The sequence below is a fragment of the Narcine bancroftii genome, chromosome 3, assembly GCF_036971445.1.
Source record: "Narcine bancroftii isolate sNarBan1 chromosome 3, sNarBan1.hap1, whole genome shotgun sequence".
NCBI classification, from domain to species: domain Eukaryota; kingdom Metazoa; phylum Chordata; class Chondrichthyes; order Torpediniformes; family Narcinidae; genus Narcine; species Narcine bancroftii.
In genome coordinates this window covers 192,570,336-192,596,358 of record NC_091471.1, presented here as the reverse complement: position 1 = coordinate 192,596,358, position 26,023 = coordinate 192,570,336, and the positions used below count along the sequence as shown (strand labels likewise).

Sequence of the window (26,023 nt, the reverse complement as noted above, 5' to 3'; positions counted from 1 at the left end):
TGGTATGTGAGTGGAAAGAAAAAGATTGAGAACCACTCCATTAAATTGTAAGATCTATATAGTTCACCAATAGAGGTATTTAACGTTATGCAGGGCCAAGATAGAATGGACTGCCAACACCTATTTCCTGGGGCGACAATAGAAAATAACAGAGGCCATGTATTTAAGGTGAATGGAGGAATTTTTAGTGGAGATGTCTAAAGTATGTGTTTTATTCAGAGAGTGATGGGTGCCTGGAATGCATTGGTGGGGGTGGTGGTAGGGGTCTGTACAATAGGGATATTCAAAAGAGCACATGGATGTAAGATAAATAGAAAAATGAGTGTGAGGTTGGGAAAAATTAGATTTTTGTGGAGTAGGTTAACATAGGTCAGCACAACATCATGGGCCAAATGGCCTCTATTGTGCTGTAATGCCCTATGTTCTATATCCTTAAGCAAAGGAAATCTTCCATCTTAATCAGATGACCTATGCCCATCAATGTAGCTGACTTTTCCTTGTCTTTTAAAATGGCATCAAGCCAAAGAGTTCAGACATGTATTGTGGATGGATTCCAATGTCCACATCATCGGAGCAAATAGAAAAAATGCCCGTTTTTTAAATGAACTATTCATATTTCCATTTTTCTGTCAAAGATATTCATTCTGCCTCATTTGTTCCCTACTAAGTTTTGGTTAATCTCCTCCAATTCCAAATTAATGTCCAATAATGAGTAACTAAATCCTCATTATTAAACATACCCATCATTTGAAAAATAAGAATATTTTATTGCTGTTAATAATTGAAGAGATGTCCAGGGTTAGGGCTTCAACATGACTGACAATTATCAAAGTTCATTGTTTTAAAATTTCTTATTTTTAAAAAAATCAATAGGTATAAGAATTGTATATCTTAAATTGTGAACTTCATGTCCAAATTCATAATGAATTTTTGCCAACATTAGAGTCACAACTCAATTTGAGGACATAAAAATGCTTAACAGGTATTGTTACACATATAATCTATATTATTTTAAGGTCATATAAATGTTCCATTGTTCAGTAGGGTTTATACTAAGAAGCAAGTTGGAAAGCACGGTCATATTGCTGTTGTACCATTTCCCCTGCACATTATTTTCTGTGTTAATTTCTTTGCAGTTATTTAAAAGGATGTGAAGCAAAATACTGCATGAAAAGTGCATAGAGAAATCCTTTTGTGTACAAAGATGATCACTGGAATTTCTGATTTTATGTATTAAATGATTTTAAGTACTGAGAATCATCTCCTGCTTTGTCCTGAATTGTAGCATCCACCAATTATGGTATTTGCAGGCAAGAGCAACATTAATAACATTGCAATATTCATTAAAGTTAACAAACACAATCTTAAATAAAAACAAATTCATTTTTCATTTAGGATTCAATTTGTTAAAGGCTGACAATTCACTCTTTCAAAGCTTAATAAATGAGAGTAGTTGTTTCCATTATATTTTCCTTGAATTGATGGTTGAGATACAATAGAACCTGTTATTATGTAGACATATTAATATTTTTGAGCTCATGTTGGACTTCTGTATTTTCTAAATTCATAATACAGAATATTTACAAGCTAGTGCAAAAAAAATTAATAATAACTCATTACAATTAATAATAAAATACAGTAATTGAATTCAAATTTGTATTTGAAAGCAGTTTACAATTAAAGCTTCTACACATTAATCACCAGCAAAATACAAAGCAGTCACTTCACCAACTTTGGAAGAGAAACCGTCAAAATTATGTTTCTTCTCCTTGAGCATTTTCCAACCATTTTGACGTGCTCCCTTTGCTTGCAATGAAGGCATCGTAACTTTTATCTTAAAACCCGGAACATTAAAGTATTAACAATGTTCTTTCTTCATTGTTAAACATTTTGAAATTGTTTTACTCATCATATTCCTTTTGGGGAGCAGAGCTCTGCAGAATCCTTCTGTGGGAGTTCAGTCAAGGAGTTTCATGATTTATCAATTTACCATTTTAACCTTAATCAAGTTACCTGTTGTTCACTGTTTGTTGAAGTTTCAGTTACATCGTCAATGCTGTCCTGCTGTTGCTTGTTTGACTCATTTCTTCCAAATAATGGTTCATCTTTAAATGCTTCTGGTGTCTAGTAAACAAAATGTTCTCATTATCCAAGTTCTATGTACAATTACTGTAAATATCCGTGTATAATGCGCCCCCCCCCCACCATTTCTGAGGGGAAAAAGGGAGAAAAATTTTACCCCCGTGTATAATACAACCCCCCTCCCCTTGCCCTCCTGAGTCGCACTGTCATCTCTCCCCCTTGCCCGCCCAAGTCGCACTGTCGTCTCTCTTCCCCTTTGCCCACCTGAGTTGTGCTGCTGTCCCTCCCCCCTCGCCCACCCGAGTCGCACTCCTGTCTTTCCCCCCTTGCCCACCTGAGTCACACTGCCGTCTCTCCCCCCTCGCCCACCCGAGTTATGCTGGCATCTCTCCCCCTTCCCCCACCAGGTTCACGCTGCCATCTCTCCCCCCCACCCTGCCCAACCTAGTCCCGTTGCTGTCAATATAGGCTGACAATCTTACTTACCATTAAACCTGGCAGAAAAAATATTAAAATAATAACCTCATGTATTATGTGAAAAATTTTGTACCGAAATTTGAGCTCAAAGTTGGGGGGGAGGTCCTACTTTGAGCTCGAATTTCGGTACAAAACTTTTCGCATTATACACGAATATTTATGGTAGCTGTCATACAGTAGACTGTAGCTCAGCACAACATTGTGGGCTGAAGAGTCTGCACTGTGTTCCAATGTTCTGTGTTCTGTAGGCTTGAGGTTTTTAAAATGTTTAGTGCAAATGGGAGGGAAGGCAAGTTATTTTCTCAAGGATGAAGAATGAGAGACTGTGATCATAAAATAAATGGGAGTTGAGGCCCTTTGAGATGAATTCAGCAAGCATCATTTCACAGAAAAGGAGCCAAGAGCCAGTTCTTCTCAGCATAAAGAGGTTGAGGATGCTGGGCCAAATATAACACTTTAGACTTTTTGCAATTAATCTTTTACTGTCAGAGCCACTTGAATTATGGAGTAAAAACGTTCATATTTTGCAACAACCTTTTAGGACAAAATGCAAAGCCAATGAATGTATGAAAGAGCAGTTTTGGAAATCTGAAATTGGGAATGGGAAATGCACATTCCAAGAGGGCTGTGGATTGGTGTTGTTTATTCAAGTTAGAAATTTTCAGTCATTAAAGAATCAAGGGATGTGGGGTTAATGAAGGGTAGTCAGAAGCATCAAGTTTTACAGTTGGAAACAGTCCTTTAGACCAACTCATCAACACTGGCCAAGTTGCGTACATGTGGCCCACTTCCCTCTAAATCTTTCCTGTTCATAGTGTTTTAAACACTATGTTTGTACACATCTCTGCCATTTCCTTTGGTAGCTCTTTCCACCTACCTGGCCTTCTCTGTGTGAAAATGTTGTCCTGCATGTCCCTTTTATTTATTTTTATTGCTTTTCATCTTGTATTTATGCCCTCTTGTTTTTGTCTGCCCTGGGAAAAAGGCTGTTGCTTTTCACCATATCAAGCTCCTCTGAGCCTCCTGGGAGAAAAGCACCAGCCGATAATTTCCTTATCAATGTTTCCATTTCCAGCACGAGTTCTCAAGTAACATCAGAAATACAGAGCCAAAGCAGACTCAGAATCAGAATTTATTTTCATGAACATGCGTAATGAAATTCGCTGTTTTGCGACAGAATTATTGTGCAATTACAGGTGCAAAAATTGCTATGAATTACATTTCATTAAATAGACTATTTAAATAAATTAATAAATTAGTGCTATAAAGAGAAAAAAAAATGAGGTATTGTCAATAGATTCATTGTCCATAGGTTCATTGTCCATTCAGAAATGTGAAGACAGAGGAGAAGAAGCAGTTTTCATACCCTCCTTCCTGATGGTAGCAATGAGAAGAGGGCATGCCCTGAGTGGTGAGCGTCCTTGACAATAGAGGCTACTTTCTTTAGATGTTCTTAATGTTCTTAAATATCCTCAGATGTTCTTAATGAAGGGAAGACTATCAAGATAATGGTGCTGACCAAGTTCACAACTCTCCTTTACCTGTCCTGTGTATTGGCACATCCATACCAGGCAGTTATGCAACCCATCAGAATGCTTTCTATGGTATACCTGAAGAAATTTGCAAGAGTCTTTGGTGATATACCCAATCTCCTCAAACTTCAAAACAAAATATTGCTGCTGGTGAGCCTTCTTTATGATTGCATCGACATGAAGGCCTTTTTCAGAGATTCTGACACCCTGAAATTTGAAGTTTTTTTTTACCCTTTCCATTGCTGACCTCTCGATGAGGGCTACTTTATGTTCTGATTTCCACTTTCTGAAGTCCACAATCAGTTCCTTGGTTTCGCTAATGTTGAGTGCAAGGTTGTTTTGACTAGGTAACTAATTGATCTTTCTCAGTCCTTTATGCTTCCTCATTGCTCTCTGTGATTCTACCAGTGACTGTAGAGTCATCAGCAAATTTGAATTGTACCTAGCCACACAGTTATGGGTGCAGAATGAGTGGAGCAGTGGGCTAAGCATTCATCCTTGAGAAGCACCTGTGTTGATTGTCAGTGAGGTGGAGACACTGTTACCGATCCGCAATGATGGTGGTTTTCCAGTGAGGAAGTCAAGGATCCAGTTGCAGACCTGGTGCGGAGACCCAGGTTGTGAAGCTTGCTGACCATTACTGAAAGGATGATAGTCTGCACTGTATTCAATGAAAAGTAGCCTGATGTATGTGCTGCTGCTGTCTAGGTGATCCAGGGCTGAGTGGAGAGCCAATGAGATTGCATCTGCTATGGAGCGATTGTGGCGGTGGGCATGTTGTAGTGGGTCCAGATCTATACTTAGGAACGAGTTAATTCTGGTCATGATCAACCTCTTAAAGCCTTTCATCACAGAGGATGTGAGTGCAACTGGGTGATAGTTACTGAGGCAGCTCACTCTGCTCTTGTATGATACATGCACTTATGAAGCAGGTGGGAACCTCTGACTGCAGCAATGAGAGAGTGAAAATGTCCATGAACACTCCAGTTAGTTGGTTGGCACAGATTTTCAGCACCCTGCCAGGTTCACCATCAGCGTCTGATGCCTTTCACCTTTTAAAAATGCTCTGACATCGGCCTCAGAGACAGATATCACAGGGTTGCCGGCAGGGATCCTCGTTGGTACAGTTGAATTTCCCTTTTCAAAGTGAGCATAAGGGATGTTCAGCTCATCGGCGATTGAAGCATCTCAGGCATTTATAATGTTAGGCTTTGCCTTGCAGGATGTAATGGCCTACAAGTTCTGCCATAGCTGGCAAGTATCTGATTCTGTTTCTAACTTCACATGGAATTGCCTCTTTGCAGTTAAGATAGTCTTCAGTAGGTTGTACCTGGACTTCCTGTAGAGATCTAGATCACCATTCTTAAACACCATCAACCTAGCCCTCAGCAGGTTGCAAATCCTCTGGTTCAATCCACTGCTTTTGATTGGGGTACTCAGGGTATGTGTGTGACAGGCTGCACCAAAGGAAAACACAGGCACAATACTGTTTGGGACAACACAGCTTTATTCCACTCACATCAATATCTAGTTGACTGCTAGCTGTGCTTACAGTGTGATCACGGTTTTATACCATGGGCCCTTTGGGTCACCTGGTGGTTGGATGTCATTAGGCCGGGTGCCGTGTCTCTAGGCCACCTGTTGGTGGCTAAGTGATGTACCGCAGCGTATCATCACAATGTGCCCCTGGGCACACACTCATCCACACAGGGCCCGATGAAGTCAGTGTCACTGTGGTATATTCATTCAAGTTTGAAGATGAATATTTGAATATGGTCCACTCCATTGTATCAAAGCAGTCCTGCAGGCCCTCCTCTTCCTCCTGCCTCGACCACACTTTCATCATCTTCATCATTGGTGCTGTAGTCCTCAGTGTCTGCCAGGAGTTGAAGTACAGCCAGATGATCAGACTTGCCCAAGTGCAGACATGTCATGGCTCAGTACCCGTTTTTGATGGTGGTGTAGTAATGGTCAAATATATTGGCTCCTCTAGTTACGCAGGTAATATGTTGGTGATAATTTGTCAGAAACGTCTTCAGAACAGCACAGAAACTGAACTAAAGATCAGATCAACCAGAAGAAAGGAGTTGACTTCAAGTGTTAAATGACCTCTGTTTCCATGTTGAACAATCTGACAAAAACTCAGCAAAACCACGTGTCCTTGTTTCCCATGCACCACACTAACATTTACTTAATACGAAGAAGGTGTGTACAATTGCAATTTCTTTAAGGTTTTTTGTCTTCTGCAATCATTTCCAGGGCTGATCAACACTATTTATGTTGATCCCAGATACCACTGACTGCCAGGTATGATCCATACTTCTCTTCTCCACAAGATACCTTGGAAAGTAAACAGTGCAACCTTACTTGGAGCCACGTAAGATGGCAGTTCCAATTCGCCATCTATCCCTGGTGTTTCTGAGTGTCACCTGTCCACCATTAGCCCACATTCTTTATCCTATCTCCATATTTTCCTTATTACCAGCGGGAGAATTATTTTGTCTGCAAGGTTTCCTCAGCTAGCTGCTTTCCATATTTGCTCATGATTTTTTTTGGAAGATGGATAAAAAGCTAAATTTCCTTGGAATTATGTATGCATGACTTTAGCTCCCTGTTGTGTCCATTTACAGCAGTCCCTGATTTTCCACTCCATATTATTATCTATTATATAGCTGCTACGGCCTTAAGTTGCTGAATATCTAGTTTAATTTAATCACCTCTCTATTTAACTTGCAATTTAAAAAAATATATTCACTCAAATGTCCCTCAGACAAACCATTGGACAATGTTCTAATGTTGCTCATCCATGAACAATGGATTGCCAGTCATAAACTTGGAAGGGGGACTGAAATTCGCAAGGAATGCCTAAGGAAATATAAGACTCTTAATTACTTGACCTGATTTGACAGTTATAGGAACATAGGAACATAGGAAGTAGGAACAGGAGTAGGCCAAAAATGGCCCATCGAGCCTGCTCCGCCATTCAATTCGATCACGGCTGATCTAATTTATGACCTAACTCCACCTACCTGCCTTCTCCCCATATCCCCTAATTCCTCTATCATGTAAAAATTTATCTAACCAAATTTTAAATATCTTTAATGAGGCAGCTTCAACCACTTCCCTGGTTAGAGAATTCCAAACATTCACTACTCTCTGGGAAAAACTATTTTTCCTCATCTCTGTCCTAAATCTACTCCCCTGAATCTTGAGACTGTGTCCTCTCGTTTTAGTTTCCCCGGCCAGCTCAAAAAACCTTCCTACATCTATCCTATCCATACCCTTCATAATCCTATATGTTTCTACAAGATCTCCTCTCATTCTTCTGAACTCAGGCGAATACAATCCTAGACGATTTAATCTTTCATCATAAGTCAACCCCTTCATCCCAGGGATCAACCTAGTAAACCTCCTCTGGACCATCTCCAAAGCCAGTATATCCTTCCTCAAATATGGAGACCAGAACTGGACACAGTACTCCAGGTGCGGTCTCACCAGTACCTTATACAGTTGCAACATTACCTCCCTACTCCTGAATTCAATTCCTCTAGCGATGAAGGCCAACATTCCATTTGCCTTCTTAATAACCTGCTGCACCTGCAACCTAACTTTTTGCGATTCATGCACAAGCACTCCCAAGTCCCTCGGCACGACAGCATGCTGTAGTTTTTCACCTTTTAAATAATATTCAGCTCTTTTATTTTTCTTGCCAAAGTGGATAACCTCACACTTACTAACATTGTACTCCATCTGCCAGACCTTTGCCCACTCATCCAGCTTAACTATATCTCTCTGCAGACTCTCCACATCTTCATTACAATTTGCTCTTCCACTCAATTTGGTGTCATCAACAAACTTGGCTACACCACATTTTATCCCCTCCTCCAAGTCATCAATGTAAATGATGAACAGTTGTGGGCCTAACACTGACCCCTGCGGCACCCCACTTACCACTCTCTGCCAACCTGAAAAACTCCCATTTATCCCGACTCTCTGCCTCTTGTCAGACAACTAATTTTCAATCCAGGCCAATATACTTCCCTGGACTCCACTTTCCTGTAACTTACTGATAAGTCGCTTGTGCGGCACCTTATCAAACGCTTTCTGGAAATCCAAATATACAACATCAACCTGTTCCCCTCTATCCACCGCACCCATTATATCCTCAAAGAATCCTAACAAGTTTGTCAAACAAGATCTTCCCTTTCTAAAACCATGCTGCGTCTGCCTGATTGAAAAGTTTCACTATTTCATCTTTAATGACGGCTCCAAGCATTTTTCCAACTACAGACGTCAAGCTAATTGGCCGATAATTTCCAGTCTTCTGCCTACATCCCTTCTTAAAAAGTGGTGTGACATTTGCTGTCTTCCAGTCTGCCGGGACCTGCCCCAGAATCCAAGGAATTTTGGTATATGACCACCAATGCATCAACTATAACTTCTGCTTACTCTACAGACCTGTTTTATTCTAAGATTTCACTGGGAAAATCACTCTTTTCATTGAAAATTAAAATAAAGCACTGAAAATCTAAAATAAAAACAGAAAATGCTGCAAATACTCAACAGGTCAGACTGCATCTGCAGTGGTGCGGGGATAGTGGGGGTGGGGATAACTGGGTCAATATTTTGCATCAGAGACCAGCATTCTGATGAAGTGAATCAATATTTGAAAAAAATGATCGATACGTTATCAATCTCAGTTTGTATACAATTCCTTGTGGCAGCTGCTCTTTGATACTCTTTGACAGAGATTCTCAACAGCACCCCCCCCCCCCCCGGGGGCCACAGCACATTTAAGGGGGCCAAGGATTAAAATTAAAAAATGTTTTTTATTTAGTTGCTAGAAGTATGGAAGAAATCAACTAGACTTGACTGCTTCACAGTGAAGAGGGCCCATAAAGTTTGAGCAGAGTGTTAATGGGGCCATTCCCAAAAACAGTGGAGAATGGATGGACTTAGACTCACCTGATGCAGTATGACATGCAAGCTCCCACTGACAGGAGGCAGATTAACATCATGATGCATACAGCTATAACCAGGTTGCGTTTCTTCTCTTCCTCAACACGGCGCAGTTCCCACCACTGTAAGTCACTGTACTCACACCGTTCTCCCATGTAACCTTTAGGGCAGCTAATAAAATAGCAGAAAACAAGTGAGGAGAGAGGATGTGTGCTATCTCACGTTCACAAAAAAAATCCAATGCATGTAAAATGGTATCTCTTGATTTTTGCCATAAAGCCAGGGTTGGGCATTATGGACAACTGATTCCTCTGCTCGATCCTGAGCCTTGCCAGCCAGCCTGGGTCCTCTTTGATTATGTTACATGGGCATTCAATGCCTGTCCTAGGAACTTGAGCCAAATAGGACTAACACTGCAATGCTTGAATTATTTGGGCCTATAGCCAAAAAAAAGTGGAAGACTTAACAGGTCTGGCAGGGTCTCAACCTGAAAATGTTTGCCTCCACAGATGGTGCTTGACCCATTCAGATCTTCCAGCATTGTTTTTCCCTCAATATTTCAGCATATGCAGTCTTTGGTCTTAAGCAGGCTTATTGGCAGCCCAGATAGATAGTCAAAGGGAGATGTAACATTTATTATTGTACATATTCATTAGGGTACCAGGAGGAGCAGGAGCAATTTTGGAAGCAGGGTTACATCTGTCCATTTTTCCCTCTTATGGGGACAGAAAATATATCATGGTGTAACTTCACAAAAAAGTAGGAACATTCACTCCCATGCTCCATCTCATTTTCTCCCAGCCAATATTATTAAAATATATGTAATCATCTGTTTTATTTCTGAACGTGGACATTGCCTTGTTTCCTATATTATACGAACTGCTATGTTTCAACCATTACGGTACCTCTTTGTTTATAAATATCTTCAGGATATCTTGATAAGGTGAAAAGTGTCTCAATAGCAATTCTTTATCTTGAAATAGCAGCAATGACGTGTATGCAGTTTGTTCCATATTCCATATATTTCTCTGAAGACTTATTCTTGAAGGGATAAACAATAGGAATGACCTCAATTTAGTCCTTTAATTTCTCTTGGAGTCTGCTCTTCCTCCATTCCCCTTCTGATTTATTTATAGGTGATTTGTACATCAGGAGTCCTCAAAGGACATGATTTGTGCCTGAATGGCAGAAGGATTGGTGCTTTAATTCATCCTGGGACACGTATGCGTGAATGCCCTACATTGAAGTTGGGAGCAGACAGTACTGATCCTTTTCCAAAGGTGATACAGTCTGGCACTAAGTGTGCGGATAGAAATCCAGTGATGTCATCAGAAGTGGATGGAAAATTATAATTGATCCTGCAAGAAGTAGTGGCTTTCCTGTTTGGTGCAGAATGTGGGAAGATGATCAGAGAACAAATATGCTCAAAACACCTTTTTAAACCAAGAGGAAGAGAAATAGGAACTGATGCAATCTGTGGCTGGAACCTTTACTGGTGAAGGATGGCCTTTCAGTATCTGAAAGTTTGCTTTAATTCAAAGCCAGTTGCTGCTATTTCCATCCCACTATGGGCAGGTTAAAGTCACCTGAGCTCTCATTGACAATGTCAGTCATCATGTACAGTCAATCTAAAGCTCACCAGCTTGCTTTCAATTCCCACACCTGGCTAACATTGGGTGCATGTTTTGCTCAGCATTTATTGTTGCCTGGGCTAGGAGTCCATAGAGTCCATAAAACCTTTGGACATTTTTCTTCTTTAAAGCACTAATTGAAATGACGTGACTGTTGTTCTCAACTAAATGAAGCTGCATGTCACTTGGCAGCTCTGCCGTCTACTGTAAATTACATTTTTTTTAAATAAATTTTCATTAGAAAACATCCATAGACTATAAAGCATGGGATCGAAAACTTAGCTTTCTCCAGCAGCTCATTGTTTTTTCTACTTTTCCAAAGTTGTGTCTAAACTACCTTAAAGAAATATATTAAACTGGATGCAATTTTGCAGTAGGAAGATGATGTGAATGGACAATAGAGATATATTCAGCCATCCCTCATTTTCCCTGCTTTTCATTCACATGGAATCCATACTTGAACTTGCGATGTTTGTTTCACATTCTTATTCAAATTAACATCACTCTCTCCCTCCACACCCAATATAACTGTTTTTAAGATATTTTCTGAGATAGTACAGATTCTATCACCAATGTGTATATGTACAGATTGTAGTGAGGATGACTGTGATTGGCTGAGAACATAGTCACACCTACTGGCAGGTCTTAAAGGATTGCTCCTAACCAGACCAGATTATTCTGGACTGGTCAACCTACTTGTGATATGCTCAAGTCTTTTAGTTAATGAAAGCCTTGGTTTGGATCAACAAATCTTTGGTTCTTTCGACACGCATTTTCCAAGTATCTTTATTCCAGGGGATGGTTACTAAAGGTGGCATGGTTAGGGCAAAGCCATTACAGCACCAATGATCTGGGTTCCGAATTCAGTGTTGCCTGAAAGGAGTTTGTACCCTTTCCCCTTTTCTGCGTGCATTGCCTCTGGGCATCCAGTTTCCTCCCACACTTCAAAACACACAGGGGATGGAGGTTAATTGGGGTATTTGGGTGGCAGAGGTTTGTACACTGGAAGGACCTATTACCATGCTGTATGTCTAAATTTCAAATTTCAAAATTAATTCTATTACATATTAGTGCTATGGTGAAATTATATTTCAGTATTAGTTGATGAAGTTTTATTAAAAGAGGTGAATATTGCCCTAATTATTTATAAATATTTTCTAATTACCACCTCCATTCCAATGGTTGGAAATAATGTAATCTAGAAAAAAAAACATGAATTAAAAAAAGACTCTGATATTTAAAAAAAATTTAAACATTTTAAATTTTTTAAAATTTAATTGAAATAATCAGGAGACACAATAATAGATGCTGGAATCTGGAGCAACAAATGATCTGCTCGAGGAAGTCAGAGGGTTGAGTGGGAGAAAAAGGAATTGCCAATATTTCAAGCCTCAACTCTTGATCAGGAGCTAAAGTTTACCCTGAGGTTCCGAAAGTTAACACATTAGTTTAAGTATTTCTTTCACAAGACATGTTTATGTTAAGGTTTACATTACTTCTGTAGTTCTGCTTGCTGTGCCGGATTAACGCAACTGGAGGCCCTGGGCTAGGAGACCTTGGGAGGCTCAAACTTAATAGCATCTGATCATGAGAAACAAAACCTCGTTCTCTACTTTATGCACTCAGTGAAAGTGGAACATTGCTGAAATTTTAGCATTGCTAAAAGATTGTTTATAAATTTATATATAACCTTTAATCAGTTTACAGAAGTATGAAATTAATAAAGACATTCACACAGAACATTCATAGCTATGTTTCAACACTACACTATACTATATAAAAAATCAGAACAGTTCCTTTCGAGCTCTTTTTGAATGCAAACTTATCAATTATGTCATTAAAATCAAAAAGTCACCGTTTATCATTTCTTTGCAGAGAATGCTCAGGATCAGACAACTGATCTCCAGACATTGTTGACCGTAGATCATTCTTAATCTTTTATAGTCTAGAAAATGATCTTTCGCCAGTACAGTTAGTAAACATTAAACGCAGGAACAATCTGAAAATTGTTTTGAAACAGCTGTGTGAATTTTCTCCTGGAATATTATTTGATATATATCTTGGTGGCTGAAAATTTCTTTTTCAGGGCGAGCTTGTTTGATGTACAGTTGGAAGTGCAAGAGTTCATCGGCTAGACTAAGGTCAGCCTCCTTTGGACACTCTTGCATCAACATCTCGACGCCATTGTGAATCTGTTCCTTGGTAGCTTGCAGGTTCACCAAAAATGAAAAAAAATGAATGTTCTGTATCTTAGGGATTATGGTGGGTTGCTTCTGCCTGCTGTCCAAAGCCATATGGCTTGAAACACTTCAGTATTTCCTTCTGTTCTTTTTGACACGTGTTTACTGGCATTATTTTCATATCGCTTACTCAATTATTATTTTCACAAAAAAGTCAAAATTAAATACAGTACAACTCTGATTATCCAAAATGGTCGGGACTGGGCCTATGTCGAATAATTTTTTTTTCAATAACTGTTCATTTTTTTAAAAACAGCCCAGTAGCAACAGCAAACCACTTTTAACAGTGTTTAAAATACAACAAACAACAAAGGAAGGCTTTTAAAGCATTAAATTGATGTTCAATTCTCACAAAAAAAGTGCTGGCTGCAACGCCGCCGCCTATCACCGAGACCTCCTGGCTGCTGTCACCGATCCCCGACATCCCCACCACTGCGGCTGATCCCCAGGGAGGCTTCCCGGGTCGGTGGAACACTCACTGGCGAGTTGGCAGGTTCCTGTTTCCCCAGACACCGGAGCTCCCGACTCCAGAGTCCCACCTCCGAATCCTCCCGTAGGCGTATCGCACATGCACACTAGGGAGTCCAGTGTGTATGTGTGGTAGTCGGACAAAGGGAGGGTTTGGAGTTGGCATCAGGAGCTCCTTTGTGGCAAGGAAGGAGGGAGGGAAGGGGAGGGAACACCATTGAGCTCAAGGTCCCATTCCTGTCCAGGAGGCCACTCTCCTTTTTTAAAAAAAATATTTTATTTAAGAATTTTAAAGTAACATCTACAATTATTAAATTAATAAACTGAAAAAAAATAGATGTGTGTGTGTGTGTGTGTGTGTGTGTGTGTGTGGTGTGTGTGTGTGTGTGTGTGTGCATGTGTCTGTGTCTGTGTCTGTGTGTGTATATATATATATATATATATATATATATACTTCCCAAGATCGTGTTATATGGCGAGCTCTCCACTGGCCACCGAGACAGAGGTGCACCAAAGAAGAGGTACAAGGACTGCCAAAAGAAAGCTCTTAGTGCCTGCCATATTGACCACCGCCAGTGGGCTGATATCGCCTCAAACCGTGCATCTTGGCGCCTCACAGTTCGGCGGGCAGCAACCTCCTTTGAAGAAGACCGCAGAGCCCACCTCACTGTCAAAAGACAAAGGAGGAAAAACCCAACACCCAACCCTAACCCACCAATTTTCCCTTGCAACCACTGCAACCGTGTCTGCCTGTCCCGCATCGGACTTGTCAGCCACAAATGAGCCTGCAGCTGACATGGACATTACCCCTCCATAAATCTTCATCCGTAAAGCCAAGCCAAAGAAAAAGAAAGAATATATATATAAAAAAAACTAATCACTTTAATATTACCCAACAAAAATAATATGGGATCTAATGGGAGTTTTACCTTTGATATTTTCTCCAAAAAAGGTTTTACTCTAGGACACTCCCAAGGCCACTGTCCTTGATGATACCAGGACAAGGGTTTCTTCTGACCATTTGCGGCTGGGAGACAACAGCATGCAGTTTGAGAGTGAGAGTTGTGGAGAAATGGAAATTAGGGAAGATAAAGAAGAAATGGAAAGGGAAATGGGAGGGAGTTTCCTGAAACGAGGACAATCGTTCTAATTTCATGTCCAGTAATTTTTTTCAACCCATGAGATCAGTTCAGCTCCAAAAAACTTTCAGATAAGTGAGGATTTCTGATTTGTTTTGGATATTCTAATTTATCTGATTTTTAAAAATATTTGGATAAATGAGGATTTTGGAGAATCCGATTTCAGATAATCGGAGTTGCACTCTATTAATTGTGAATCACAATAATATAAAAGAATCCTCACTTGTTCTCAAAACACACACTATATTGATGGACAGTAATCTCAGAGCTCCTGCCAGCATACACAACTGCGGGAATCCCACGAAGAATTCAGAATTTCTGCAAGTTGAGAATCAGCCATGCGGGAAAATCCCACGTGAAAACTTGTGTAACTGTTATACATATGGGTTTAATGTTACTAAGCAACTGGCCTAGAGAGTAAAACCGGGGCGAGCACATTCGGCATTTTCATCAATGTGTTCCTGAATTTTGGTTTTATGCTTACACATTATTTTGGCCTTGGTACAACGCTGATTTTTATAGTTAAAAATGAAATAAAATTGATGGTAATTTAAAAAAAAATTTGGCAGGAGGCTGAGGTCCCCCTAGATTATGAGGGCCTGGGCTGCAGACCATTCAGCTCATAAGTAAATCTGGAACTGTCTGCTTGCTACTGCTAAGCACACTATGTTACATGGTATGATAAAGAACTTCAGCAGTATAACACGGATTTTATTTACTTGCATGAAATTATTGCTATCTCAGTGATGTGGAAGCAAGTTCCTCCGTTCAGACAGAAGCCCTCATGTGAAAGTGGACAGTTGGTGATGTAATTCACTTGCTTATCTGTAGTTGTTTCCAATGTGGTACTCCCGATAGTTGCATCTGTTGAATCTTCAGTGGGCAAAGCAGAGCTGATCACACCTGAATGAATTGGAAATAGTTCATATGTTAAACAGTCTGGTATTGCAATAGCATCATTACTGGAAAAAAAAGTAATTTGTGTTTCAATTTTTAATATATACTCCTTCTGATTAAATGGGAGCACAGTCAGGCTAATGGAGTGTTTTGGTTAGTTGGCTCATAGGAGGTGATGGAGAGCTGACATTCTGAACCATTATAGTCCACGAGGGACAGTGCACAGGTAGCGATGTTGTGTAGGTGTGATCAAATCAGGTGAAGTTCACAGCTAAACAAATCCAGACACAGGCTAAACAAACAAAGGGTGATCTTTATTGCACACACAGGGAAATAGAAATGGGGAAGACACAAAAGAACACTTGGTACTTTAAAAGCAATGTAAGCAGTCACATGGGATACAGCCATCTCTGATACCAGTGGATGTTTATTCTCACTCACACACGTGCAGTAATGTTCAGTAACTAGCACACTCTTGCTCTACAGGGTCTTCAGCACATACTCTTGCTTCCCTTTTCCAACACAGTACAGCTCAATGCTAGGTATTCCCACACAATACTACAGTCCCACTCTCAGGGCAGTGCACACTTTACGAACTAATCTTCCAGCAATGTCCATAGTTCTCAACCTGGCATAGAGCAGCATCCATAGACAGGACCAAGGAGCAAAGAGCTGCTGCATGGGGTAGGCTTTTAAAGTGCAGTAAACTGGAGAGACCAGTCCAGGTAATCACTAAGTGATTAAAGGGACCAATGGTCAGATGTGCACTAATGGGTGGGTAGAGTTCAAGCTTGATTGGCAGGTGATATAACTTCCAACTAGATTCCTGACAGAGAGGTAACAATTCACCCTGCAGGAGGAAACATGGATTTTGACGTGGTGATGTGCAAGGAGTATCAGATGAATCATAAAAAAGGGAGAGGGAATTAGTTAGAGAGAGGTACAACATGGAAACAGTCCACCAAAAACAAGCCAACCATCATCCACTCATTTACACAAATTCTACTTTAATCACATTTTTACTCCCCCAATATTGCCATCAATTCTCATCAGATTGTACCACTCATCCTTCACAATGACCAATTAACCTCTAAGACTACAGAAGCACTTTGAGGAAACCCATATGTTCACTGGGAGAAAGGGCAACCTCCTTCACAACCAATGTCTGAGGACAGGATTGAGCCCAGATTTCTGACACTGAAGCAGCAGTTCGACAAACTGCACCACTGTGTTGCCCATGAGAGGAACTTGGAAGAGCTGATATGCTCGAGCATTTTCTGCAATCATACTTCTTTATGTTAATCCTGGGTTTGGGATTTAAAATAACAATGTAGAAAACTAAATTAATTTATATCACAAATCTTTTAGTTAATTTAATGCTCAACTCAAATGTTTAAATATTTAACCAATATATTGAATATAATTTTAAGACTTTTGTTCTTTCCATTTGGATTACAAGAAACTTTCAGGAGTTATTGGGAATCCTTTGGAATTGTGGCTCCATAGCCAATCTAAGAACTGAAGTGGTGGGAAACCCCCAGCTGCACATATGAATGGAAACATTGTGGCAGCAGGAACAAAAGAAAGACAATTCCCCCACATGTGTGCTTGCTCGACAAGAATAGGCTTGGTTCATTAAAACCACAAGGACTGTAACCTTTGCTGAATGGATTATCATAGCTAAAATTAAGTGATGGAAAATGTAACAATTTTTCCAAATTTTCTCCTTAAATTGTATGAATTATGTTCAGATCCTATACTATATGAGTAATTCTTTCAAAAGTCATGCTGAATGAAAATATGAGAATTAATTGATAATCTGACCTATGTGTACATGTGTGCAGTTTGCATGCTCGCTTGCACGTGCGCATACACACACACATAAAAGGTTTGTGAAAGTGTGAGCTTTAGCATTATAAATAATGTAATGGACTCGTTCAGTGCAAATCTTACGAACTTACGTAAACAATGATATCCTGTTCCTATAAATCCTTTGTAGCACTCACAGGTGTAATTTCCATCTGTATTTGTACAGATAGCATTTTCATCACAACTGTGTACCCCAGTTTTGCATTCATCAACATCTGAAAAGCCAACAACATATCAGAATGCACCAGAAATCTGATGTACGAGTATCACATGGAAAATAATTCAAGATACATGCTCTATAATTGGAGGATGAGAAGTAGAAGCAGTTGGCTATTCGATGCCCTCGCATCTGTCCTTAAGTAAGATGATGTTAGTTAGTTCAGTTCCATTTTCCTGAACTAATCCTAAATCTCTTCATTATCTTAGTATTTAAAGAGCTATCAACCTCTGTTTTTCTACAAATTCAGCAAATGAACTACACTCTTAGGCAGATAATATATTCACTGATTCTTGCCTTCTGGGTGAAAGCATTTCTTTTGCACTTTGGGAAGTTAAATGTAAGCAGGGCATATAGTTAATCACATGACTCTTAAATGCATTGATATGCAAAGGAATCTAGGGTTTAGGTCAATAGCTCTTCGAAAGTGGCCACACAAGCTGAAAGGGTGGATAAAAAAAAATAGGTATATGGTACGCTTGCCTTCATTGGGCAGAGCACGGAGGATAAAAGCGAGGAAATCATGTTGCATCTATACTGAAATTGGGTGAGGTTGGACGTTTCTGCTTGCTCCATTACAGAAAGGAAGTGGTGGCTTTGGAAAGAGGTTAACCAGGATGTCACCAGCATTTGAGGGTATGAGCCACAAAGAGAGGTTAGCCAAACTTGGATTGTTTTCTCCGGAGAGTTGGAAACTGAGGGGAGACTGGATATAAATTTATAAAATAGGACAGACAGTCCTTCTTTTCCCCAGGGTAAAAATGTCACATAGTAGAAGATGCATGTTTAAGGTGGAGGAGGGTGGTGGGTGGTAAAATTTAAAGGAGATGTGTTGGGCAAGCTAATAAGTAGAGGGGAATGGGCTGCCAGGGGTAGCGGTCAAGAGTCTTCTGGATAGATGCATAAATATGCTGAGAATGGAGGGATAGGTAAAACGTGCTAACAGCAGATTTTTAGTTTAATTTGGGCTGCACATGGGGTCAAAGGGCCTGTTCTTGTGCCATGCAGCTGTACGTTCTCCTACCTCTGTCTTAAATGGTTGACCCTGTATTTTGAGAAACATTTCTCGCCATCACCAAGTGCAACTTTGTATCATCAGGCAAAACTTGGATTAAATAATATCCTCGATTCTCTTCACCTGGATCATTGATTTTGATTGTCAATAGAGGCGATGTCTGTAACATCCCCACCGCTCACATTCTCCCAACCTAAAAATGATCCATTTTCGACCCATAACCAATCCGAATTCCATAACAGTGTACTCTCAATACATTGTACTTTTTTTTTTGAAAAATGTATTGATTAATCCTTTATTGAAGGTAACAAAAGTCCAAATCCTCCATTTCAGCTGGTTCACTCTTAATAATGCTCATTAAAAACTCAAAAATATTCCCACAGATTTATCAAATTTGATTTCCCTTTCATCAATGCATTTTGATGTTAATATTATTTTCTGTGTCCCATAACCATTTCCGTGTCAATAGATTCTGATATTTTCCCCAGAATTGATGTAATGCTCTTCCAGTGGGATGTACTGCCTTCCACTCAGTAGGAATTGTAGAACAGTGGTTCTCAATCTTTTTTCTTTTCACTCACATGCCACTTTAAGTATTCCCTATGCCATAGGTGTTCTGTGATTAGTAAGGAGTGTGAGCGGGAAGAAAAAGGTTGAAAACCACTCCTTTAATTGTACCTAATTGACTAGTGTTAGGTCTGCTTTGTTCATGAATGAGTGAGACAAACACCAGGCTGAGTCAAAATCAGGGTTCTTTGTTCTTTATTACCGGATTGTAACACTTGCGACTAAACATGTTAGTCGGAGAATGCATTCTGCCGTTATCAGCAAAATGGTGATTTTTTATACCCTTGGATACATGCTTAGAACATCATCATATCATTACTTGTCCAATGACTAAAACTGTTGCTATCCTTTCCCTGCTAGCTTCCTGCCTCTCAATCCATCAATGTCTCTCTTATCTTGTAAGTACAAGGATGCATTCACATCTTGTTACAGCCCCGTACATTCCCATCTCATGATGTTTTACCTAACAGGAGTACAAGGACACCTCCCCTTCTTGTTACAGCCTTGTACAGGGTAACTCCCTACACATTCCCATCTCATGATGTTTTACCTTACACTAGTTATGTGCATAACTCCAAAGGAAATGGGCCAATGACAATTTTTCTCATGCAAAATATTTCAGTAACAATTAGACCTCGAGCAGTGATTCTCAACCTTCCCTTTTCTCCCACATATAACCATATAACCACTTACAGCACAGAACAGGCCAGTTCGGCCCTACTAGTCCATGCCGTAACATATCACCTTAAGCAATCCCTTACTAATCACAGAGCACCGATGGCATAGGTGGTATGTGAGTGGAAAGAAAAGGGTTGAGAGCCACTCTTCTCGAATATCTGGAATTTCAGAAGATAATAAGTAATGTGTCCATTATCTCCATCACCACCTCTTCCAAAATACTAGGACGCCCATCTTCGGTTCATAGGGATATATTCCTTTTCAGTCCCACTAACTTCCCTGATACTTATTTTTTTTATATATGTTAATTTATTTCAGCTTTTCATTTTCTCTAGACTTCCCATTTTCAGGAATATTCACAGTGCTGTCTATTGAGAAAACAAATATTCGTTTAATAAGTGCAATACACAAAAGTGCTGGAGAAATGCATTTCTCCTTTCTACACCCATTTTTTTCCCTAATTTGGCCTTCAATTTTTTTTAATTTAAATTTAGACTTACAGCATGGTAATTAGGCCATTTTGGTTCACGCCGCTCAATTACACCCAATTAAAGTGCAATCCCCAGATTGGGTGGAAACCGGAGCTCCTGGCGAGAACCCACGCAGACACGGGGAGAATGTGCTTAAAGACTGTGCGGGATTCAAACCCAGGTCCCTATCACTGGTGATGCAACAGCACTCTGCTAAACCACTATGCTGAATGTACCACCCAATGATCAACAAGCTTCCCTTTTACATTTCTAGCAAAGTTTCTACAGCTTGATTTTTTTTTCCAACCCTACCATCATATTTTACTTCTCCTTCCTTGTCAATACTTTGGTTGTCCTTGACTGAATTTTGAATTATTCAAATGCTCAGACATGCTGCTTTTTTTTTGGAAACAAAATGAGGTTTTTCCTTTGTTTTATTACTAAATCCTAATAGCAAGATTAAACAAAGGATAACCATTTTTTTGCTCAACCTTTTTCTCTCTACTCACATGCCATAGGTGTTCTGTGATTAGTAACGGATTGCTTAAGGTGGTACTTATTAAATCTTTAAGTGTTAACCATTGTTTGTTTACAATCACATCACTGATGATGTTTCTCCAAGTACTATTGCCAGCTTATGCTATTGTGTCTTCTCATTTTTATTTATTCAAATTTGATCCTGAATTCAGAATATTTATATATATAAAATTTTATCTTCTTACAAACCCTACTCCCTAATGACCTCTCAATAATCAAGTTGTTGATTAACCCTTTTCCGTTACACACTATCACATCGAAAATAATCTGTTCTCTTGTTATCCCCTGTACACACAGAACTAAAAACACATCTCTTATAAACCCCATAAATCTGTCTTCTACTCTAATTTGGCTTACCCAGTCTGTGTATACATTGAAGGCACATGAGAGATTGCAGATGCCGAACTATGGACAAAACACAACCTGCTGTCAGAAAACTCAGTGGGAGAAAAAGAAGTGTCAGCATCTCGGGCTGGAAAGCTTCATCAAGATGGAGAGTGTAGAGGTGGAATATGAAATGTTGTAAGCCCAGTTACTTCCCCCCACACCTGCAGGAGGTGCAACACTTGCTCTTACACCATGCAGAGATCTAATCAGACCTTCTGAGTGAGGTAATGATTCATGTTCACCTCCTCTGCATTTAGTGCCCCCAATGTGGACTCCTCTACACAGGTGAAATCAAGTACAGTCTTGGCGACTGCACCCTATCTGTAGTGCCCACCCTGAGCTCCCAGTTCCACGCCATTTCAACTCCCCTTCCCATTCCCACACCGACTTTTCAGTCCCAGGACTTCTCTATTATCAGAGTGAAGCCCAAGGTAAACCACAGAAACAACAACTCATATCTCAACTGGGCAGTCTGAAGCCAAAACACAAGATCACATGACATAGGAGCAGAAATAGGCCAATCAGCCCATCAAGTCTGCTCTGCCATTCTAGCATGAGCTGATCCATCTTCCCACTCAGCCCCACTACCCAAACTTCTCCCCATAACCCTTGATGCCCTAACTAATCAAATATCTGTCAATCTCCACCTAAAATACAGCCAATGACCTCGCTTCCACTGCCACCTGTGACAACAAGTTCCACAGTCTCACAACCCTCTAGCTAAAGAATTTTTTATGCATCTCTGTTTTAAATTGACACCCTTTTATGCTGAAGTTGTGTCCTCTTGCTGTAGACTCTGCAACCATGGGAAATAACCTTGCCACACCTACTCTGTCCAGGCCTTTGAGCATTAAAACTGTCTCTATGAGTACTTAACTCTGGAGAAATTAAGGAAATATAAGTTTATCTTTTCTGATTTATGTTTCAGATATCATGAGGAAGTTGGTTCCTTTTTACATTCTACTTGGTTACATGAGATGGTGAAACCTCTTTGGGATAGATTTAAGAAACTCTTAGGAGCTATTTTTAAATTGAAAATTTGACTTGACCATTTGGTATTTTTATTGAACTATATTAAGAAATTGAGATTTGAGTTAAAATTGAATAAATTTCAAATTGATTTTTTGAGATTAGCTTTAGCTCTGGCTAGAAAATGTTTGGAAATTACTTGGAAAAATTAGACTAATTTGAATATTCAGTGATGGCATTTGGAAATGAAATCCTCTATTCCGCTGGAAAAGATAACATATAATTTACATAATAATTATTATTTTTTTGTTAAAACCTGGAGCCCATATTTAGAATATATGGGATTGAATTATTAACTTTTTTCCCATGCACTGATGGTGTTGCTCCAAACCATAGCAAATAATTGAGTGCTATGTTATCTGATCTCCTCTTCTTTCTTTCCTCTTTTCTTTTTGGGGTAGTTTGGAGAGGTGGATGGGTTAGGATAGGGGGCGGGGGGTTGTAAGGGGTAAAAATATCATTTATGTATTATGTTTTACTTGTTTCTATCTTTACTGTATGATTTATCATGATTAATAAATAACATTTTCAAAAAAATGTCTCTATGAGGTTCCTCCTCATCCTTCTGAACTCCAAGTGCAGTTCAACAGCTGACAAATGTTCCTCATGTGCTAATTCTTTCATTCCTGGTATCATTCCAGTAAATCTTCTCTGAACCCTCTCCAATACCAGCAAATCCTTTCTCAAATAATGTGCCCAAAACTGTACACAATACTCCAAGTGAGGTCTCGCTAATGCCTAATAGAATCTCAACATTATATCCCTGCTCTTATATGCTATTCCTCTTGAAATGAATGCCTACACTGCATTTGCCTTCTTCACTACCGACTCATCCTGGAGATTAACCTTTAGGATATTCCTGCACAAGGACTCCCAAGTCCCTTTGCACCTCTCAATTTTGAATTTTCTCCCCATGCTGCTGTTTCCAGCATTGGTATAAACATCAAATTTTCCATTGAACAAGTTGCCTCTCTCTTCTTCCAACCTATTTCTGCTCTTCCCACTTTCCCTTCCTCTCCCTTCCCTCTCATGTTTATCTGCTTTCCCACAACACCCCCCCCCTCCAATTCACCACATTCTCATTTCCTTCCCTCCATCTTTGGTTTCATCCACCCCCATTTCCCCCACTAAATCCCTTCCTCCCCCCTCCCCACCTTTGTTCTCAAAATACCACTATGGTCTCCTTCCTTTTTTATCAGATTCCAGCTTTGGCAGCCTTTATCTTTACTTATTAGCCCCTCCACCCTCTGTGACTCATCTTCATCCACCTGATGTCTTAGTTTCTCTTGGTCTCTCTCACTGTTTATCTGATACCTGCCAATCTACTGCTTCTTGTCCATCATCTAGTTCACCAAACCACCCACCCCCTTCAGCATGTCCTTGCTCAACCCCTGCCATCCTGATCTCATTACTCCAGCTATTGCTTCTCTACATTTTCAGTCTTGATGGTCTTAAGCATTCACAGTTCAACAGGAAAGTCTGCATGCGCTGTGACTGTAGCTCAATACTCAAAAGTGCTGGGGAACCCCAACAGGTCATGCAGAATCCGTTAAGTAGCAAGGAAATGTAGCCAACGTCTTGGGCCTGAGCCCTTGATCGACCAGTGTATTACAGGCTCAGGGATGAAACAAGTAAAGCCCAAATGCTGAATCTCTTTGGGAAACCACAGTCTAAAGTCATATGCTCTGTTCAATTGTGTTACACTCTGCAGCAAGTTCATAGACAACAAATGGAATTAGTAGCCAATAGCCATAAATAAAAGATAATTTAACTACGCGATGGTCAGATATTAGATGGCAGTAGCACAAGAAGCTACAAATTTGGAAGCAGTGATAGGACAGGGACAGCTTTATTGGCTTTTGGAAATCATGAAAAATCATGATATTGCGTAAAACTAAATCACAATCAATATGATACAGAAGAAAAACATTATATTTGGATGCATTCTGGCCCTGCTGCCAAAGAAATATGAAAGCTCAAACACAAGGAACATTAAATCTAATGCATTACCATTGCAAATGTTGCCATATCCAGTGAACCCTTCTGAACAATGGCAGCTAGCAATTCCTTCTGATACAATGCACTGAGAATTGAGATCACATTCCAAGGATTCACAGTCACCTTGATCTTGAGAGAAAAAAAGGAATCAAAGTCAACAACATAGGAGCTGAGGGTAGGGTTCCTTTATTGGTATCTATCAAATTGAAGAGTAAAAGTTGATCCAAAGCACCCCCATTTCAGGCTAATGCATGTTTTGTAAAATAGCCTTAAGAATAATGATAAAAACCAGGAGTGAGTGTCTGGAAGCACTCTGTGAGAGAGCTAAAGGGTGTACTCAAAATAACTGTGAAAAATAAAGTATCATATGTTACAGCATATAATACCCATGGGCATATAAACCCTCTTCCCCTCCCCCCCCCCCCCCACCCCTATTTCAGCAGGGAATTTAAGATTTTTTTAAAATGTATTTATGGGTAATGTTTTTAATTCAGTTCTCACTTACTTTCCTGTTTGGCTTCTCCTCAGCAAGCTGCCCAGTCCCTGGACCTGGGGACCCCATCGGCAACCCATAGGGGTATAGGCAATGTTGATGAATGGGCTCCTCCTGCACCTTTTGCGCTGCTGGTGGGGGCCACCGTGGTCTGCCTTCTCAATGGGGGAAAGTGACCAGCAGCGGCGGCCCCAGAGGGCATGGGACATCTAAGGGAAAGATGGCTTCCTGGACAGCCGCAGTACCTCCGCCGGCTTCTTAAAGCTATGCTAGTAGCTGGCGACCTGCTCAGCGGCCATCGAGGCAATGCCAAGTGAACAGTGGGGCATCCCTCCCTCCCTGATGCCAGAGACAAGTGGCAATACCAGGCAGACAGTAGGGGATCCTTCCCTCCTTGATAACGGGGGCAGGTAGCAATACTGGGTGGACAGAGGGGATCCTTCCCTCCCTAATACTGAGCCACACAGCAATGATGATGACTGTCAGCATTACCATTATCACCCTCATTTCTACTTCACTCATAAGACCTGAGGGATATTTTTGAGCCAATTTTTGGGGAAAAAGTGGGTCTTACATGCTGTCAAATATGGAATAAATATTTATTTATTAATTTAAAATAACCTTCCATAATTACAATCTGTAATCAGTGTAAATATATTTTGTACTATATACAGGTACAGTACCCTGTAGCCGAAACACTTGGAACCAGACCCTTTTTGTTTATTGGGTTAATCAGCAGAATTACCTGTACTTGCATCACCAGTTAAACAACAACAGCAAATAATGGCAGGGTTTTACAGGGCTAACAAGACGCCCTAAATGCTTCCTCCAGTATCATCTGCTTCATTAACAATGGCTTTTGTCTTTTGCCACTGCCAGTCTCCGATACCTCCTCACCTCTGTCGTTGGTAACTGACACCTCTCCACCAGGTCTCCAACACCTCTCCAACGCCACTGCCAGGCCCCCAACAACTCCCCATCACTGCCACAGATCTCGACACCTCCCCACCACTGCCACTGGTCCCCGACTACAGTCCCCTCTTCTACCCGGAAGCCTGAGGTCCTTGCACCTGCTTGGGAGCCCAACGCAACTTCTTTGATGTGGATGGGACCGCACCCTACGTTGAGAATAAAGTCACTGTCACCGCCTCCAGCTGCAGCAAATGCTGAAAATTTGGACCCAGCTCCGCTTGGCATCTTTCTGGCCAGAAGAAAAGATTTTGTTTTGTACTACAGAGCTCTGTTGTTACCAAACTAGCGCCGGAAAGGGGTACTGATGGTAGTGATCAGCCATGATCTGTAAAATGGCGGTGCTGGCTCGACGGGCCGAAGGGCCTA

At 40.4% G+C, this 26,023-nt stretch overlaps 1 protein-coding gene across 6 annotated transcripts in view; it reads right to left on the bottom strand.

Moving 5' to 3' along the window:
• Nucleotides 1-966: 966 nt before the first annotated feature.
• Nucleotides 967-26,023, bottom strand: part of egf (epidermal growth factor) — a 122,342-nt gene continuing 97,285 nt past the window's right edge. For 3 of the 6 annotated variants that reach the window (XM_069926168.1, XM_069926169.1, XM_069926173.1), the window contains 5 exons: nucleotides 24,205-24,321; nucleotides 17,387-17,509; nucleotides 15,248-15,431; nucleotides 9,057-9,221; nucleotides 967-2,124 (listed from right to left, as the gene is read on the bottom strand). In XM_069926168.1, coding sequence (XP_069782269.1) covers nucleotides 2,043-2,124; nucleotides 9,057-9,221; nucleotides 15,248-15,431; nucleotides 17,387-17,509; nucleotides 24,205-24,321 — 671 coding nt within the window. In that variant the 3' untranslated portion in view covers nucleotides 967-2,042. The remainder of the gene's footprint in view (nucleotides 2,125-9,056; nucleotides 9,222-15,247; nucleotides 15,432-17,386; nucleotides 17,510-24,204; nucleotides 24,322-26,023) is intronic. The other 3 variants (XM_069926172.1, XM_069926170.1, XM_069926174.1) reach the window with 3 other exon arrangements.